The 20,506-nt window shown below is 45.8% G+C and overlaps 1 protein-coding gene across 1 annotated transcript in view; it reads left to right on the top strand.

Moving 5' to 3' along the window:
• The first annotated feature begins 9,240 nt into the window (after positions 1-9,240).
• Positions 9,241-20,506, top strand: part of BAP1 (BRCA1 associated protein 1) — a 108,690-nt gene continuing 97,424 nt past the window's right edge. The window contains exon 1 of the mRNA XM_033926343.1: positions 9,241-9,491. Coding sequence (XP_033782234.1) covers positions 9,455-9,491 — 37 coding nt within the window. The 5' untranslated portion in view covers positions 9,241-9,454. The remainder of the gene's footprint in view (positions 9,492-20,506) is intronic.

Raw genomic sequence — 20,506 nt, 5'->3', positions numbered from 1 at the left:
CGCAATCCATTCGGGTTTTCAGGACTTCCCTAATGAATATGCATGAGATCTATGTGCATATTCATTGGGGAAATCCTGAAAACTTGATGTATGAGAGCCATCATAAAGGCTGGACAGTACTAAGGCGAGTGGTGGGAGAGGGTCAGTGAACACTGGGAGAGTAGGGGGATGTCAAAGTCGGTCCTCGAGGGCCGCAATCCAGTCAGGTTTTCAGGATTTCCCCAATGAATATGCATGAGATCTATTTGTTTGCACTGCTTTCATTGTATGCTAATAGATCTCATGCATAGTCATTGGGGAAGTCCTGAAACCCCGACTGGATTACTTTGACACCTGTGCTTGAGTTCATCTAGTCAGTTTAGGCATCTTTTAAAAATTTAGACACTTTTAAAACAGGTCTAGCTCCAAATGTCTAAAAAAAAAAAGTCCTAAACTTTTGCTTAAAGGTTTGATTATCTCTGCTGAGTCTAAGCCCATCCAAAACACAACTCTAATCATGCACTGGAGACAAAATGACCAGAAAGACACAAGACCTAGAACAACTCCTATTGCCCACCACTTATGAGGTATTCAGGAAACGCCTCAAAACTCACCTATTCCTGAAATACCTAGACAGCTGACCCACTTCCCTCCTTCCCCTCTCTTGCCCTTTCTCCCCACATCCCTTAAGTTAACTCAACTTGTACGTCAATTCAACTTGTACCCCACTAATCTTCTGTAAACCGCATAGAACTTATCGGTATTGTGGTATATAAACTGTTATTATTATTATATGCTGCATGGAGGGGAACACAGAGGTTTGATCCATGGCACAAGGCAGGGAGAGAGATGGTAGACAGTGGTAAAGAAACTGAAACAGAAATGTTGGATATGGCAGTGGAAGGGAAGGTACAGAGATGGAAGATGGATGGTGAGCACAGAAAAGAAGAAAACATCAAATTTGCAGGAGATCCTGGCAAGTGAATTAACAGAAGACAAACAGAAACCAGAGCCAGGGACCAGCATGATTTGAATAATAAAAAGTAGAAAAAATAGAAAAAAATAATTTTATTTTCTATTTTGTGATTACAATATGTCAGATTTTAAATGTGTGTCCTGCCAGAGCTGGTGTTAGACAGTGAGCGTGAGCTAGGACCTGGCGTGGTGTTGGAGAGGGCAAAGGGGGTGGAGTGGGTGAAGAGGTTACAAAATAAATCCTCCATGCCGTTTGAATAAAACGCCCATTTGGGTGGGAAAAGTGAATCAAATCAAAACATCCTAAACCTGCCTCTCCCCTTCCTCTATTCTCTTTTTCGGTAGATAATGCACTCATTCTCCCCGAGTTCTTTCCTTCTCTTCATATATCCAACAGACTGTCAAAACTTGTCACTTCTTTCTATATAACATCGCTAAAATGTGTGCTTTCCTTTCTCAACTCGCTGCCAAGACCCTCGTCCCCGCTCTCTTCACCTCTCACCTAGATTACTGCAACCTGCTTCTCGCAGGTCTTTTGCTAAGCCATCTCTCTCCCCTTCAGTCTGTTCAGAATTCTGCTGCGAGCCCTATATTCTGCCATAGTTGTTGTTATGCTCACGTTACCCCTCTCCTCGGGTCACTTCATTGGCTCTTTGTCCATTTCTGCATACAGTTCAAACTCCTCTTACTGACCGACAAGTGTCTTCACTCTAAGGCTCCTCAATATCTCTCCCTATACTCCACCCCGGGAACTCCATTCATCAGGCAAGTCTCTCTTATCTGTACCCCTCTCCTCTCCTCTACTGCCAACTCTGTCCCTTCTGCCTTGCTGCGCCGTATGCCTGGAACAACCTGTCTGACTCGGTACATCAGGCTCCATCTCTGGTGAAATTCAAATCCAAGTTGAAAACCCACTTTTTGAAACTGCGTTTAAGTCCTAACCCTATCAACTGGTAAAGCACCATCAGTGGTGTAGCGAGGTTAAGAGGTGCCCCTTCCCTGCCCTCGCCTCCCCATGCTCCTTCCCCGCCCCCCTCCAGCTGCGCATACGCTGCTTCCCTTCCCCCATACCTCATTAAAGTTCATGACGCGAGCAGCAACCCCCAAGCTGCTGTCATCATTTTGTCCACTGTCTGTCATAATTAAATAGTAAGCTCTTTCGAGTAGGGACCGCCTCTTGTGTGTCTAATGTTCAGCGCTGTGTGCATCTGATAGCGCTATAGAAACAGTATTTCAATGTACAACGAATGTTCCGACTTGTACTTTTCCCTGGAGAAGAGGAGATATGATAGAGACTTACAAGATCATGAAGGGCATAGAGAGAGTAGAGAGGGACAGATTCTTCAAACTTTCAGAAAATAAAAGAACAAGAGGGCATTCGGAAAAGTTGAAAGGGGACAGATTCAAAACGAATGCCAGGAAGTTCTTCTTTACCCAACGTGTGGTGGACACCTGGAATGCGCTTCCAGAGGACGTTATAGGGCAGAGTACAGTTCTGGGGTTTAAGAAAGGATTGGACAAATTCCTGCTGGAAAAGGGGATAGAAAGGTATAGATAGAGGATTACTGCACAGGTCCTGGACCTGTTGGGCCGCCGCGTGAGCAGACTGCTGGGCGCGATGGACCTCAGGTCTGACCCAGCGGAGGCATTGCTTATGTTCTTATGTACTAGGCGAGCTAACTCTTGTGCCAAACCAACATTATTTGTGCATCGTTCGCTGGCTAACATGTTCGATTACCTCTCATCAGCTCTGCACTGGTGTCTGTAGCTTTCTGCATTGCTCCCTCTCCCTGCATGAGAAGCTAGTTAGGAACAATGAAAGCTACATAATGAAGCACTGCTGCCCTCTATCGCAGGATTATTTTAGTCAGTCTGAATCAAAATAGAATTTAAATTTACTGCAACCGCCAAGTATCAGCTGAAATAGGCAGTAACATAACTTTTGCACACAATCTTCTTTCATATTAAAAACATCAATTCCAGCAGATGCTAGAGATGTTGGTTTAGTTTCATTTCATAGGAATAAAACAAACTAGTAATTGTCAACAGTTTAAGAGCTTTGAGTCTGAACCAGTCTACAGCCCACATCATGCCCCAAAATACGTTTTTCTAAACATATAAACTTAAGATGATCATGTTTCAACAAATTGTGTCCAAATATTTCTGGTCCAGTGAGTTTTAGATGAAGAAATTAGTGCTTTTGGGGGTCAATGGGCTGGTATCTTTTTAACTTACAGTTTAACCAACAGCATCCTTTAAAGAAACAGAGAGAACAATGAAAAAGTGACATTTTCCGCAACAAACATTTCATTTCTATTCCCATTTTTCCTTCACACTGCAGTTTTGTTTGGCTCAGAGGACAGGGCGGGGACAGGCTCCTTCCCAGGCTGTAGGTTCTGATGGGTGCAGCCAATGCAGGACCACCTCTTAAGGAAATCTGAAGAACTGGCACAGGCTGCTGGGTGCCAGACATGACCTCAGGGCTCGCCTGAGCTGCCCACCCTCTGATACAAATCTCCAGCTGTTTCCTGCGATCCAGGCTGCACAATTGTGTGAACAGTGCGCATGGAAGTGATATTGTTCAGAGAAGAGAATAGTGTAAAAATTGAAGGGAACTTTATCGGTTTATGAAGGGGGAAAAGAGGGGCATTTGTGAGCAGGGGGAACTAGAAAATTTACTGTAGAGGGCTCATCTGAACCAGAGACAACAGCCAAGGAGCTGGAAACCCATGGGACAGAAGTGAACAATGCAGGATTGTTTTATTCTGATCATTGTGTGGTAGGCAGAGTACAAGATTACAAGCCTGGAGAGTTCAGTTCAGTTCTTCCACCCACCACCCATTGTCTGACTTTACCTTGAGTTCCAATTAGACTTGCTAGAGCAGTGTTCTTCAACCTTTTGAAACCTATGGACCGGCAGAAATAAAATAATTATTTTGTGGACCGGCAGTTGAAGATCACTGGGCTAAGTCGTGCCAATCTCCGCCCCCATAATAGTACTAATTGTAATACCATTTTTTCCATTCATTTTTCATATATACAAACAATATACTCGTATTAACAACACATAATGGTTAACCACAAAATTAAAATACACAAAGCACACTGTATGCATTTCAACATTCATTCCTACCAGAAAACAGATAACCCCATGCAAATGCAGGACCAAAAACTCAAAGTACTATAATTTACAAACAAACCCTAAGATGCAAGACTCTGCAAGCAGTACAATCCCAGAGGAAAAGAAACAAATGCATTTCTTCCTGAACAGACAAATCAATCACTAAATACAAAAATAGACAAATCAATCACTAAATAAAAAAATAAAAGCATTCCCCCTACCCTTATTGTCTTTCTCCCTCCATGCTGGGCCTTTCCTTCCATGCTGGCCTGTCCCCCGATGTTATCTTCGGGCCGGTCCACGGTACGATCAAGGAGGCGTCTTCGGGCTGGCTCCCTGAGTGCTGCATTGTACAAAGCTTTGGGCAGCGTCCCGTGCCTCATCTGGAAGTCTTCCCTCTGATGTTGCGACATCGGAGAGAAGGCTTCCGGTTCAGGCACAGGACGCGCGTAGGAGCATTTTCCCATGGCTTTGTGCATTGCAGCACTCAGGGAGCCGGCCTGAAGACGCCATGTTGGTTGCACTGTGGACCGACGGTTGCAGAACACTGTGCTAGAGGACAGAAGACAAAACAAGATGCCAGTGTAAATAACCAGTGGTGTTCAGCCTAGTCCAGTGGTCTCAAACTGAAACCCTTTGCAGGGCCACATTTTGGATTTGTAGGTACTTGGAGGACCTCAGACAAAAAAATAGTTAATGTCTTATTAAAGAAATGACAATTTTGCATGAGGTAAAACTCTTTATAGTTTATAAATCTTTCCTTTTGGCTAAGTCTTAATAATATTGTAATTTATAGCTATAGAGACAGATGATCAAGAAACTGTTTTATTTTACTTTTGTGATTGTGATAAACATACCGAGGGCCTCAAAATAGTACCTGGCAGGCCATGAGTTTGAGACCACTTATCTAGTCTAATACCGTTTCCAACAGTGGTCCAGTCACAACTATTTGGCAGAAACCCAGAAGAGGAATTCCATTCCCTTTATCATTTTAGTCAATCTTCTTGGAATCTTTTCTAATTCTCTATATTTTTTTAGAATTGAATGCAATATTATGCTGTTTACTTTTTTGGCTGCCGCCTACTGGGCAGAAAATTCCAGCATATTGTCTACAATGACATCTACCGTAGATCTTTTTTTTGGACTCTAGCATCAGTTTGCCTAACATATCTGTTAGATTGTACGTCATGGTAGCTAAAAGTATCAGTCAAGTCTGTCATGTTTTCCAAACCCAGTTCAACTCCTATGGAACATTTGTGTTAGATTGTACGATCACAGTGTCCTGCAAACTTTAGAAAGCTGTTTAAAAAACATACTTGTTTGGTGAATTTTTTAACTAATGGATTGTAATTCATTGTGAATGCCCAGTATCTTTACTCAGTAAACCGCACAGAACTGAGAGGTAGATCCGGTATTCAAGCAAATTGTTACGTTATGTTAAGCCAACTTTTCAACACGATTGGGGGTGTCAAACAAAAATGACATCTCCCTGCCTGGACACAGTCAAGGAGTTTGCTGAATACTGGAGGTGCTCAAGTTCACTCATGCACCCTGTACATATCCCAAACAGTCCATAATGGTGTACAAAAGACCAAAACTCAAACACAAAACATTCAGGAAAAACACAATAAAAACAAGCACTTAACGTAAAAGTCCTTCCCAAAATTCAAACCTCTGGACATAACAGGCTGGATTCTGTATAGCAGTGGTTCCCAACCCTGTCCTGGAGGAACACCAGGCCAATCGGGTTTTCAGGCTAGCCCTAATGAATATGCATGGAGCAGATTTGCATGCCTTTCACTTCCATTCTATGCAAATCTCTCTCATGCATATTCATTAGGGCTAGCCTGAAAACCCGATTGGCCTGGTGTTCCTCCAGGACAGGGTTGGGAACCACTGCTGTATAGGAAACCCTAAGCGGCTTCAGAGAATCACACATGGGCATCCTATATAGAATTGTATCCGTTCTCACAGACACCTAAGCCTGCCTAACAACCACGATTCTCCAACTGGCGTCCATGTCACAGGTGCTGGTTAGAGAATCGGGTTCCCACCGAGTTGATCGCAGCAAGGGAATCTCCCTGCCGTGATCTGTTTAATGCAGGGGTAGGGAACTCCGGTCCTCGAGAGCCATATTCCAGTTGGGTTTTTAGGATTTCCCCAATGAATATGCATTGAAAGCAGTGCATGTAAATAGATCTCATGCAGATTCATTGGGGAAATCCTGAAAACCCGACTGGAATACGGCTCTCGAGGACCGGAGTTCCCTACCCCTGGTTTAATGGCTGTGGTAGGGAATTCCCCCCTCCTGCAAAGATGACTAGCAGGTGGGAAGCCCAGTCCCTCCTGCCGGAACCCCTAAAACCTGTGCCCACTCCTGAATGTCCGCGACAGGAGCATCCTATTCCTTCTGCCATAGACATCCCCTGGCAGGAAGGATGCCCAGTCCATTCACTTAGGTCAGGGGTGTCTAATGTCGGTCCTCGAGGGCCGCAGTCCAGTCGGATTTTCAGGATTTCCCCAATGAATATACATGAGGTCTATTTGCATGCACTGCTTTCATTGTATGCTAATAGATCTCATGCATATTCATTGGGGAAATCCTGAAAACCCGACTGGATTGCGGCCCTCGAGGACCGACATTGGACACCCCTGACTTAGGTCCCAGATTCCCTTTTCTGCTTTTCTTTGGGGGATTTTTAACTGATTTTCCAGGATCACCTATTGTACATTTTGTCCCCATCTGTCCAGAATCTGTCCCCTCCCCTTCCGGTCTCTATCCTGAACTTCTCTCCTCTGTGTTCGTCTCCATTCCCCTGATTCCATCATCCCTATGTCTGAATCAACCCTTTTCAAGCAATGTCCGTGTCTAGCTGTCCTTTTATGCCCACATCTCAATTCTCTCTCCCCATCAAACCTTCTTCTCCATGTCTTTCCCTCTCTGTGCCCAGCATTACTTCAGTGTCCCTCTATTTATACTCAGTCCCCATCTAGAATCTCTTCTCTGTGTTATGTTCTTCTTGGTGTGTTGGATGTTCCACTCCTGAGCCAGCATCTCTCCCTTACCCCATCAAGTCTGCAACTCTCACTCATCCTTCTCTCTCATCCCTAGATCCCCCAGCCAGCTTTATACTCCCCAGCATCTATTTCTTCCCTGTACACCCCAGCAAGCTGTACAACCACCTCTTCCCCCCCCATCTCCTCCCTGTACCCTCCACTCCCAGCCAGCATCTCTCATCCCTGTCTCCTTACAGCCAACATTTCTTACACTCTTTTCTATCTCCCAGATCAGCATTTATCATCCCATCACTCCCTAACCAGCATCTCCTACCGTCTCTCCATGAAGCGATGCTGATTTCACTGGCAACCTGCCGCCGGCTCTGCACGTGCATCAGGATAAGCCGTGCTCTCACTGCTCAGCTCTCTGCTCAGAATGGTGGCTGTTCCCGTCGGACTGGTCTTAACGAGATTTGAAGTTCTGAGCCCTCGCGAACGGCTACTTCTGGCCAAGCGACGTAAGTCGAGCTGTGCCCGCCATCTTTCTGGCCGGCCTTTTAGCAGCGCCATCTTGGGTGAGGCTCAAAGCTGAAGCTCTGTGATTGTGACTGTGTTTAGCAAGAAGTCCTTACTGCTGGGTTTTAGCACCCCTGATAATTTGGGGAGAACTGGGTGGGTCCCGCAGTCACTCACAAGTCTGCTGGTTTAGCGGAAACCCTTGGGGGTGGGGAGGGATCTCACACACTGACAGAGCTCAGGAACAAATGAGTCCTCCCTAGAAATCCTGATAGTAGGGGGTACTTAATAGAGTGACAGTCAGCCTGACTCCACCAGGACCGCCCATAAATTAAAACTATCCTTCCCCTCTCTACATGGTATTCTCCACGCAGGTAACTGGGAAAATCACTTCTTTTCAAAATCACAGGTCTCTGGAATGACCTTACTATCCCGCTGCGGAACCTGAGCTCCCTCCATTTATTCCGCAAGCAACTAAAAACCTGGCTCTTCTCTAACATGTAATTTCTTATCCCTTACTTTTCCACTCAATTTATAAACTTATGTAAACCTTTTCCTACCCTTTCTCATTTTTAAGTTCTTGTAAACCGTGCCGAGCTCTACTTCCATGGAGATGATGCGGTATATAAACTTAAGGTTTAGTTTAGTTTAGCCATGAAATTAAGAGATTTAGTTATTCCTTTGCTTTTAAATTAACCGAATTCTGGAATGCTTTACCACTTACATTAAGAAGTTTAGGTTCTTTTGCTTTGTTCCAGAAAGTTCTGAAAACTTTTTTGTTTGCTAAACATGTTGGAAATTAACTATTTCAGTCTACTTTTCCTTGTCAAGTTTATGTATTATGTTTTACATTATTGTAAACCGAGTTGAGCTCTTCTTGGTTGATGACTTGGTCTGTAAAACTAAGTTTTAGTTTAGTCCCCTCCAGCAAATGTTCATGTATAGGTGACACTATAGAATAAAAATGCCTATATGTCTATATATATTTGGCCGCTGATGCTGCAGAGCTAAGCCCCCCCCCCCCCCCCCCCGAGTTGGCTCCTCTGTCCCTCTCTCTGTGCCACTTTTATAGCCACCTGCTGTGACCAATGGCGGCCAAATTGTTCAAAGCCAACTTGAAGTGCTGCTTTTTTAGGGCGGTCCTTCTGCAACTAGGTGGGGATTTTTGGCCCTCTTTTACTTTGCCCCAGGCCCTGCAATCACGGCTCTTAACAGCAGCTCCTCACCCCTACCACTCAGCTGTCCAAAAGCCCGGCGCTGTTCTTCCCAGGTTTAAATGTTCCCGCCGAAACGGTGCCCGGACCAATCTCGTCATGAACGAATTTTCATTGGTTTAGCTGCTGCATAGTGGACCAGTCACAAACGACCTCAGCGTTCGTTAGGTCGTTTGTGATTGGCCCGTCGTGCTGAAGCAGAACCAATGAAAGAAATTCCCGCCCAAACTCGCCCAGTACGGGAAAAAATGGCCCCCAAAACCCGTCCAAGCCCTCCCAAAACCTGCCACCCGTCCAAGCTCTTTATTTCCCTCCGGGGACTTAAAAAGTATCCCAATTGGCCGGGAAAACCGCCAACGCTGGAATGCGCTTCCATTCTTTTACAGACACGCCTCTGCTTCCCAAGCTCCTCCCCCGCCCCCCCCCCCCCCCCCCACTGTTCCCCGACGTGCCCGAGCACGGACGCTACGCCGCGCACTGCCTGCGTTGGCGCGACGTGCTCGGCGCGCTCTGATGACGAGGCTGGCGTTTCCCGGGGCGCGGCGCGAGCCGGCGAGGGTACCGCTAGGGGAGCGTCGGGCCCGGTCTTGGTCGGCGGCCTGCGCGAGTCGCGGCCTCTCCCGGAGATGGCGCTGAGATCCCACCGAAGAAGATGAATAAAGGCTGGCTCGAGCTGGAGAGTGACCCTGGTGAGAGGAAGGGAGCGGGCAGGGGAAAGTATGGTGAGGTGAGGTGAGGTGAGGTGAGGTGAGGTGGGGGAGGGGTCCTATGTAACGGAAGCAAAGTGAGGGAGGGGGGGGGGGGGTTAAGTGCAAAGGTTGAAGAGTCCTTCAGGGCCTGTAATTCTTCCTGAGCAGAGGTACAAGGCTGGAATAGAAAGTTTCTGTACAGAAAGGTAAAAAAAAATAAAAAATGTGCATATGATTGTTTAAAACTTTGTTTATTGTTGTTAAAAGTAACATAAATAACTATATTCGTATCACAATTTAAAAAAATTAAATAATTTATTCGTTTAAATAGTGCTCAGACCCACAACCTTAGTGTTCAAGTGTACAAACACACAACACCGGCTGCCCTCAGGACTATTAATGTCTGGACCACCATACAACAATCTGACCTCCATTTGCTATAAAGTTAACTTATCTTTTGTGGTGGTTGATATTTCTCCGATGGTCACATGAAGGGCAGCTGGTGCCCAAAAAATACATATATCTTCCCTGCCATGATGGTCTGACGGCAGCCGGTGTTGTGTGTTTGTACACTTGAACACTAAGGTTGTGGGGTCTGAGCACTATTTAAACGAATAAATTATTTAGTTTTTTAAATTGTGATACAAATATAGTTATTTAAGTTATTATCACAATTGTCAAAGTAACATAGTCATTTCTTTGAGTAATAATGAAGAAGAAAGTTATTGCCAAAGATGCACTATTGTAAAGTCTTTGATGCAGACTTTTCCCTGTAAGTACAGTGCTACGTTAGCACACTATAAAAGGCCGTGCCAAAGTCATGCAATGTTCATGGTTGTTGCCACAAGTGACACTAATTGGAAGAACCAAGTGCACTTCTCCTTCCGTATTTGCGATTTCATTATCCACGGTTTGTTATTTGCATTTTTCTTTCTTAAAGCACTCTGCCCCCCAAATTTACATCACAGGAAATTGGAGGAATCGCCCGAAACCTGCAGCCGAGGCGGAGGCCGATGGACTGACAGGCTCTAACGCTGTTCCCAGAGGTCCCCGGCCCGCTGCCGAGCGCGCACGCGCTGACTCTGTACCTGGCATTTGCCCCCTCCAAACCACAGCATGTTACTGCTCTTTCCCTCGCGCAGCGGTAGCCCTGTGCTCTGTTCTGGAGACGGTTCTCAGGATCCAGACCCACACTTGCCTTTACAGCCACACAGGGACAGGTCAGGGTATTCACAGTTTTGTACCTTTTTTAGGGTTATTTTTTTACAGAAACCCCACGAATAGCATACAAAAAGTTATTCACGGTTTTTCTGTATTTGCGGCAATGCTGTTCCCCTATCACCGCGAATACGGAGGGGGAAGTGTATTGCTGGCAGCTCAGAACTCAGGCTCTGCAGGTTCAAAACCACAAAAAAACAGAGGTCTAGAGATGGTAAAATGGTAAAACTAGAGGGCATGAATTGGGGTTGCAAAGTAGTAGACTTAGGAGTAATACCGTACTAGAAAATACCGTATTTTTCGCTCCATAAGACGTTGACCGTAAGACACACCCTAGATATAGAGAAGGAAAAACCAAGAAAAAAATATTCTGAACCAAATTGTGCCTCTGAACCCAGCCCCATAGAAAATAGACAAATATACTCCAACAGACAGATTTTGATCACTAAATTGAAATTCTACCTTTTGTCTAGTGATTTATAGTTTGACTAGATCAGGGGTAGGCAATTCCAGTCCTTGAGAGCCGGAGCCAAGTCAGGTTTTCAGGATATCCACAATGAATATGTATGAGATGGATTTGCATGCACTGCTTGCTTGAGATGCAAATCTTATTTCAATCATATTTATTGTGGATATCCTGAAAACCTGATCTGGCTCTGGCTCTCAAGGACCAGAATTGCCTACTCCTGCACTAGATAAAAAGAAAAGAAAGAACTTTCCTTCCTTACTTCCTCAGGCCCAACAATTGTCTCTTTCTATTCCCTCCTTCCTTTCTATGTCCCGAGTTCTTGCCTCCTACCCGCCTTCCAGCCTTTGTCCTTCCTCCCACCCACACTGAAACTTGCCTGCTTCCCTCCCGCACTGAAACTTGCCTGCCTTCCTGCCAAGCTGATTCCTCCTCCCTGGTCCGCCAACAGGCACTGCCACCACTGCAGAACGACCCTTCCGAGCTCCATCACTCCTCCCTCTCCTGGAACCAGAATTTTTAGCAGGCGCCATAAGGAGCACAAAAACCCCTTCACCAAACCTGGTAAACCCCAACCTACCAACACCCCACTACCCCAAATAACCAGAGGTTCACCTCCCAGGCCGTGCCCCACCAGTGCCACTAGCACACCTGTTCCAAACTCCCACACACACACACACACACACACTCAACTTGCTACAGGAATGGGCTGTCAAGATCCTCAAGGCCACACTGCAGGAACTGGAGTACTGCTGACATCCTAGGAGCCCGAAAATCCCACGAGCAATCCCTTGACAGAAGTCCAAACAGTCAGCTCCTCCGACCAGAATGAGGCTCCTGCACCACAGTGCACTCAACGCGCACACCCGACGCCAACACCGCAAAGCAGCTGACTCCTGCTGCCACAACTCCACGAAGGGAAGGGCCGGCGGCGTGCAATCAGGCCCACAGGCTTTACCCCAACGTCAGTTCTGACATCAGAGATAAGGTCCTTCTCTCGGACGTCAGAATTGGCATCGGGGCAAGATGTGTGGGCCCAATTGCATGCTGCTGGCCCTTCTCTTCCTTTCCTGTGATGGTGAGTGGGTAGGAGCAGCAGTGGGGGAGTGATGAGCAGCAGCAGAACACCGGGGGGGTTGGTGCGGCGGAGATATATTTGCTCCATAAGACGCACCCCTTTTTCCACCCCCTTTTTGGGGGGTGGTCGTGTCCGCAACTGCCTTCAGCTCTCACTTCCTCCAACACCAGACACAACCGCCATCTTACATCAAGCAGTCACCGCCAGGAGAGGTGCTGAATTTCATTAGAGTTCACGAGATTACATACACATGCACAAGCTGCACTGCCTCCAATGGTTACCTTATATTCTGGAATGTTGCCTGGCTCACTGCTGTAACCTCATGCAAGCGCTTTCCTGCGTCTGTACGCGATTGTCTTCTCCACTCCACCTCACAATCATGTTCAGGCGCAGGAAAGCGTTTGCGTGAGGTTACAGCAGTGAGGCGGGCAACGTTCCAGAACAATGGTAACATACCGAGGGCCTCAAAATAGTACCTGGCGGGCCGCAGGTTTGAGACCATGATGTAGTGGGTGGTAGATGCCTGGAATAGCCTCATGGTAGAGACAAAAACAGTGGCAGAATTACTAAAAAATAAATAGATGGGATAAGCACTGAGGATCCCTATATTCTACATGGAAAAATGACAAAAAATAAAAAAGTAACAGTATTGCTGTTGTATTATGATGGGCCATGAGTGGTGATTAGACAAGTTATGCCAGAAGTTGGGAAAGTAAGGCCAGTGTGGTAAACGCAGGTTGGGATCAACTATGTATATTTTTAAAATCATGTTTGCTATATGTATGCTATGGGTCTGGGAGTTATGTATCTTGATGGGGTGGGGCAGACATCTTAATGTTGAAACTATAGAGTAAAATATTGTTAATTGGCAATATTGTTAGATTGTTGGTTAATCATTATCAATATTGAATTTGACTATGCTGAGATCTCAATAATACAACTGCTCTTCAGATTGTTGGCATGGTGTTATGAAGCCATAATATTACATAGAGTTGCCAAGGCAGCTGGCAGTCATGAAGGAGTGTAACCACAGAGTCATGGGTCTTCCTCCTTTGGATAGACTAGTCAGGGCTGCCCAAGTCCGGTCCTCGAGATATACTGGCAGGCCAGGTTTTCAGGATATCCACAATGAACATGCATGAGAGAGATTTGCATACCAAGAAGGCAGTGCAGGCAAATCGCATGAGAGAGATTTGCATACCAAGAAGGCAGTGCAGGCAAATCGCTCTCATGCATGTTCATTGTGGATATCCTGAAAACCTGGCCTGCCAGTAGATCTCGAAGACCGGACTTGGACAGCCTTGGACTAGATCAGGGGTTTCAAAGTCCTTCCTTGAGGGCCGCAATCCAGTTGGGTTTCCAGGATTTCCCCAGTGAACATACATGAGAGAGATTTGCATACCAAGAAGGCAGTGCAGGCAAATCTCTCTCATGCATGTTCATTGTGGATATCCTGAAAATCTGGCCTGCCAGTAGATCTCGAAGACCGGACTTGGGCAGCCTTGGACTAGATCAGGGGTCTCAAAGTCCCTCCTTGAGGGCCGCAATCCAGTCGGGTTTTCAGGATTTCCCCAATGCTTTCAATGCATATTCATTGGGGAAATCCTGAAAACTCGACTGGATTGCGGCCCTCAAGGAGGGACTTTGAGATCCCTGGACTAGATATGAAGTATGCAGATCTTTATCTGCTGTCATTTACCGTAAATGCTAAAGAATCTGCTAACATTGTATCTAATTTCAGACCTATAGCTAATATTCCCTTAGCCACTAAATTATCGGAGGGGTTGGTCAATTTTGAATTGGTCACACATTTGAATAAGTTTATATTTTGCATGACAATCTGGTTTTCAGTCAGAAACTGTTATGGCCTCTTTGTTAGATTACCTACATTCATTATTTAGCGAGGGTACAAGTGCTTATTCTCCAGCTTGATTTGAGCAGTGCATTTGATTTGGTTGATCACATTATACTTTTGGACTGTCTAAAATCCATTGGAATTTCAGAAAATGTTTTGAACTGGTTTCGCGTTTCCTGTGTAAAAGATCGTATCAGGTGTGCAGGGACGATATTTTATCATTTCATTGGCTGAACGCCTGTGGGGTACCGCAGGGTTCCTTCCCCCCTTCCCCTACCTTGTTTAATATTTATCTTGTTTCTCTGGGAAATTTGTTGCAAAGCTTAAAGCTTAAATTCTATATTTGTGCAGACGATGTTACTATAGTCATCTCACTTGTTTGTCTGTCATCTGAATTTACAAACTTTCTTGCAACTATTATAAACCAGATTGAGCTTGGATGATGGCTTTCAAATTGAAATTGAATAAGGAAAAAACTAAATTCTTTCTGGCAACACCTAATGATAAGCTCAGAGAAACAATGATATGTGTGAACGGATTGAATTACAATATAGAACAATCCATTAAAATATTAGGGGTAACTCTGGATAAACATCTTACATTGGAGAACCACACCAATTTATTTATTAAGAAATGTTTTCCAGTGCTCTGGAAGCTTCGTATCATCAAGAAATATTTTGATGAAGTCTCTTTTCGGTTGTTGGTGCAATCTTCCATTTTATACTGGACTACTGTAATATTGCATATGTAGGGTTTTATATGAAAATTCTTAAGAGATTTAGCGCTCCTTTTACAAAGCCGCAGTAGTGGTTTAACGCACGTAATACTGCGCGCTAAACTGCCAGCCGCACTAGCTTCTGCCGCCTCTTCTTGAGCAGGCGGTAGTTTTTCAGCTAGTGCGGGGTTTAGCGCGTGATTAAAAGTCGCTCGCGTTAAAGCCACTACCGCGGCCCTAAGGGTAGTCCAGAATACTGCTGTTCATCTCATTTTTGGTTTTTTTTTAAAAAAAAGGAGCTTATCACTCCTTTCTATCACAAACTGCACTGGCTACCTGGATTCTAGAGTATTGTTTAAATTTTCTTGCATTTGTTACAAAGTAGCATTTGGTCTGTCACCAGGTTATCGCCTTTCTCCATTTTCTTGGAGTCATTTTAATAAAAATACACAGAGTACAGTTATTTACTTATCCTTCTATAAAATCTTGACGCTACAAGAGGTTCTTGGAGAAAACTTTCTCTTTTCAGGCTGCTAAAATGAATACATGGCTCGGAAAAATGATGTTAGAAGCTTCTTCTTTATATTTTAGGAAATTACTAAAAACTCAATTATTTAATAGGCTGACATCATAATGCTTTTACCTTTTCTTTTATTTCAACCATGTTTGCATTCTGTTCTTATGTTTCTTACCTGCATGGTATGCATTTTTATCTTGATCAATGTTATCGAAATGTATGTACTGCCTTTTATTATATTTTATTGCGATTTTTACTAAAATGTATGTATTGTTTTTCATTGATCAAGATAAAAATGCTTATTATTAGATGGTGGTTGTTTGCATCCCACTTTCATCTCATTATCCCCAAACCCTCGCTCTCTGTTCCCACCAATTTTTCTTTTCTCCAGCCCGCTAGTCATCTTTCAAACCATCCTTCCCTATCCCTCCATTCCCTAACCAGCCCTTCCCAGATTGCTGAGTAGATGGAATTCTCTCCCTCAATATCTTCGTGATGAACTACAACTACCAAAATTTAAGGTCAATCTCAAAACTTTCCATTTTCAAGATGCATACGATAAATCCTAATCTTAAAATTATCTTTTTTTTTTTTTTTTTTTTTAGAGCAGTCCACCTTCTTCATTATTATGCCCCCACCCCTTATGTGTCATCCCCTTTTTCCTCTATATCCTTTTTTCTTCTATAATTATGTAACTTTTCCCACCTCCCCATCTTTCCTCACTTTCTAGTTTGTCTGTAAATGTCATATTTGTTCACTCTATCTACTTTTTTACACTCTTTTTATTTCTCTCTACTCTATATTAAATTTTTTTTATAATTGTAAACCGGTCAGATATTCATTTTATGATCGGGATATTAAAAACTAATAAACTTGGAAACTTGGAAACTAGATCTCCTACCCCCAGCAAACTAGTTTCCTCTCATCTTGCTCTTCTGTTGGCATTTCATTTAATTCCACCTTTTCTCCCCACCCCTTTACACACACACACAAAAGATGATTCCTTGCAGCCCTGTTTGACTCTTCAGTGAGTTTGAGCTGTATGGTGCCTGAAACAGTGGGGCAGGCAACATATTGATTGCATATAGGTGTCGGACTCGAGGCCCGTGGGGGCAAATCCGGCCCGCCTGGCCGTTTTATGCAGCCCGTGGTCCGATGCCCCCAGTGTTACCTTATGGCTGGCTCCCTCCTCCTCACAGCCATAGTGTGCACGGAGCCGTGTGCGTTCCACACCTCATCCAGAAGCCTTCCCTCTGACGTTTCGACATCAGAGAGAAGGCTTCCGGTTCAGGTGCAGGACGCAGGAGGATTCGCTTTGTGTACAATGCGGCTGTGAGGAGGAGGGAGCTGGCCACAATGTAACAGTGGGGGCATCGGACCGCAGGCTGCATAAAACGGCCAGGTTGGAGCCGGTCAGAAGGTTAGACCCATGCCGGAGGGAGGCACAGCATGGAGGGAGGAATTTTGTGGTTAACCATTACCATTATGTGTTAAGAAGATTATTTTGTTACATTACATTAGTGATTTCTATTCCGCCATTACCTTGCGGTTCAAGGCGGAATACATCCAAACTAAAACAAAAATTACATTCAAAATTTGAAGGAATAGAATAAGCGATGACATAGAATTTTTAAGGTAATATATGTTGGGTAAAGAGTTACCAAAGAGTATTAGAGAGATCTAAGGGTAAATAGAGTGTTGGATATTGGGTTGGGATTATATTGTGTGTATATATATGAAAAATGAATGGAAAAAATGGTGTTATAATTTGTATTATGGGGGTGGGGTCTGGGGCAGAGATTGGATGGAGTCTGGCCTGCGACTTAGCCTGTGTTTTGGATTTCGGCCCCTTAAAGTGATTGAGTTTGACACCCCTGGCCTATAGCAGAGCAAGGTACGAGAGGGCAAGCGTGGAGAAGCATGAGGGCCCTGCAGCTTTTGGGGGGCTGCCTACAATTTAAGGAACTGTAAATTATCCCAGGACAAGCAGGCAGCATATTCTTGACTGATGGGTGACGGCACCGACGGAGCCCCGGTACGGACACTTTTAGAGTGATTGCACTCTAAGAACTTGGAAAGTTCTAGAGACCGCACCGCGCATGCGCGAGTGCCTTCCCGCCCGACCCCGACGCGCGGTCCCTCAGTTTCTTAGTTTCCGCGGAGCTAAGAAGTCGCATTTTCAACGGCTGTTGAAATATTTTTTTCATTCGCCTTCCCGCTCGCGTAAACTTTTTCGGGTTCTTTTTGCCCTTCCGTTTTTTCTTTCTTTAAAAAAAAAAAAAAAAAAATTTTTCTCTTGTTTTAGTCAAGTTTCTTGATTTGACCCGGCGGGGCCTACTGCCATCATCGAGGCCTCGGCCTTCGATTTGGCAGAAGCCGTTTTTACGTTCATGCCCCCCCAGCCCGGGTTCAAGAAGTGCCAGCGGTGTGCACGGCCTATTTCCCTTACAGACCCGCACAACTGGTGCCTTCAGTGTCTGGGTCCGGAACATCAGGCCTCTACCTGCACCCGCTGTGCCACTTTGAAAAAGCGGACTCTCAAAAATCGAGAGATACAGCAGAGACTGCTTTTCGGCACCGACATGTCCGACCCCGCGTCTTCGGCGCCGGTCTCGGTACCTGTTTCGTCGGCACCCACCTCATCGACGCCACGCGATACCGCGTCGGCGTCGCAGCATGCAGGTAAGCCGGCTAAGAAGCCTTCCCCACTGGAACGTCCTCCGGTCTCCATTGCAGAGAGTCCAATCCTGCCGACCGTGAGGCGCCAGCGGAAGCGCTCCGCCCCTATTGAGGTGAGTCCCTCGACATCGGGCTCCTCATCTCCGGGGCGTCGAGCGGCACCGCAGGTACCGCAGAAGAAAAAAGCGGTACCGGTGCCCTCCCTTGATGATCGCATTGCGGCCATCTTGCAGGTGCAGCTGAAGGAACAGCTCAAACAACTCCTTCCAGCTCTCCTGACACCGAGCCCTCCGGTATCGGTCCCCACTGAGCAACCGGTACCGATCGTGGAACAGCCAATATTGTCACCATCCACTCCTTCGGTACCGGTACACTTGACCTCATCGGCATCGATGCCTGTACTCGCACCGGAGCCTAGGTCTCATCACCAATCGGTACAGACATCGGCTCCGGTGCGACCGATAACATCGCCCGGTACCGCGTCGGTGAGGTCGGGTAAGTCGGTACAGAAGTCCCGACACCGAGAACCATCCACCCCCGAGTCTCGGGACCGTGGTCCCCATGTTCGAGACCCTGATCTGTGGGGCGACTCTGAAGAACCTCTTCAGTCAGAAGGAGAGTGTTCATCAGAGGAGGACGAGCCTGTTCTGCAGGATATTTCCTCCAAACCTGATTCCACCTCTTTCTCTTCTTTTTTAAGAGATATGTGTGAATCTCTTTCCATTCCCTTGGAGGCTGAGTCTAAAAAGTCCAAAGCTTTTTTGGACGCTCTTGATTTTGACCAGCCTCCAAAGGAATTCTTGAAACTCCCTTTACATGACATCTTGAGGGAGACCTTTTACAAGAATCTGGAGACTCCTCTTACCATCCCGGGAGCCCCTCGCAAATTGGATTCCCTTTATAAAGTAATCCCTATCCCTGGTTTTGATAAACCACAACTCTCTCATGAGTCTCTTCTTGTAGAATCCACCCTCAAGAAGTCCTTAGGAGCTAGTGTCTATGCCTCTGTCCCTCCTGGCAGAGAGGGTAAAGCCATGGACAAATTTGGTAAGCGACTTTACCAGAATGCGATGCTTGCTAATCGTTCTGGTAACTATGCTTTTCATTTTTCATTTTATTTAAAGCATCTCCTTACCACCATGGCTTCCTTTGAGCAGTACCTTCCTGTGGGGAATCGTGAGGCTTTCCATCAGTGCTCTTCAGCTCTTTTCCAGCTTAGGAAATTCATGGTAAGGTCTATATATGACACTTTTGAGCTTACCTCTAGAGCAACAGCCATTTCTGTGGCCATGCGCCGTTTGGCTTGGCTCAGAGTCTCTGAGCTTGATGTGAATCATCAAGACCGGTTGGCTAATGCCCCATGTTTAGGGGATGAGCTGTTCGGAGATTCTATGGACTCAACGACCCAGAAGCTCTCGGCTCATGAAACCCGCTGGGATACCCTTCTTAAGACCAAGAAGAAACCTCCACCTTCACGACCATTCAGACAGCAAACGGCCTATCAGCGGCGTTTTGTGGCTCGCCCCTTGCAGCCTTCCACTCAGCAACCTAGGAGGCAGCGTCAACAGCAGCGGCAAGCACCTAGACCTCAGCAGCAACAACCAGCTAAGCAGCCTCCTCCACAAAAATCGACTCAGCCCTTTTGACTTGATCCTAGAGGGCATAGCCAGCGTTCAACCATCTCCTCTCCTCCCTCAACCAATAGGAGGACGACTGTCTTTCTTTCTCAGCCGGTGGGAAGTTATCACTTCGGACCAGTGGGTCCTCAACATCATCCGCCACGGCTACTCTCTCAACTTTCACACCCTTCCGGGCCAAAGTCTACCAAAAGAGTCTGCTTTGCACACTCCTCAATCTGCCCTCCTTTGTCAGGAGGTTCAGTCCCTCCTAATTCTAAACGCCATAGAGGAAGTTCCTCTGGACCAAAGAGGGCAAGGATTCTACTCCCGGTATTTTCTAGTCCCCAAGAAAACAGGAGACCTCAGACCAATTCTAGATCTGCGAGATCTCAACAAATGTTTGGTCAAAGAAAAATTCAAGATGCTATTTCTAGCTACGCTTTATCCTCTCCTCGATCACAACGACTGGCTATGCTCTCTCGATCTCAAAGAGGCCTACACTCACATTCCAATTCATCCGGCCTCCAGACAGTACCTTCGCTTCATGATAAATCACTGTCATTACCAATACAGAGTGCTCCCTTTCGGTCTTGCCTCCTCTCCAAGGGTGTTCACCAAATGTCTGGTAGTGGTGGCAGCATTTCTGCGCTCCCACCACCTTCAGGTTTTTCCCTACCTGGACGATTGGTTAATCAAGGCCATTTCATCTCAGACTGTTCTTCTGGCCACCAACCAGACCATCTTCTTTCTACAACTCCTGGGGTTCGAAATCAATATACCCAAGTCTCACCTTCTTCCTACGCGGAGACTTCAATTTATTGGAGCGGTACTGGACACGGTCCAGATGAGAGCCTTCTTGCCGGACAAC

This window comes from Geotrypetes seraphini, chromosome 17 (assembly GCF_902459505.1).
Source record: "Geotrypetes seraphini chromosome 17, aGeoSer1.1, whole genome shotgun sequence".
NCBI lineage: Eukaryota > Metazoa > Chordata > Amphibia > Gymnophiona > Dermophiidae > Geotrypetes > Geotrypetes seraphini.
This window is presented reverse-complemented; position numbering and strand designations above follow the sequence as displayed.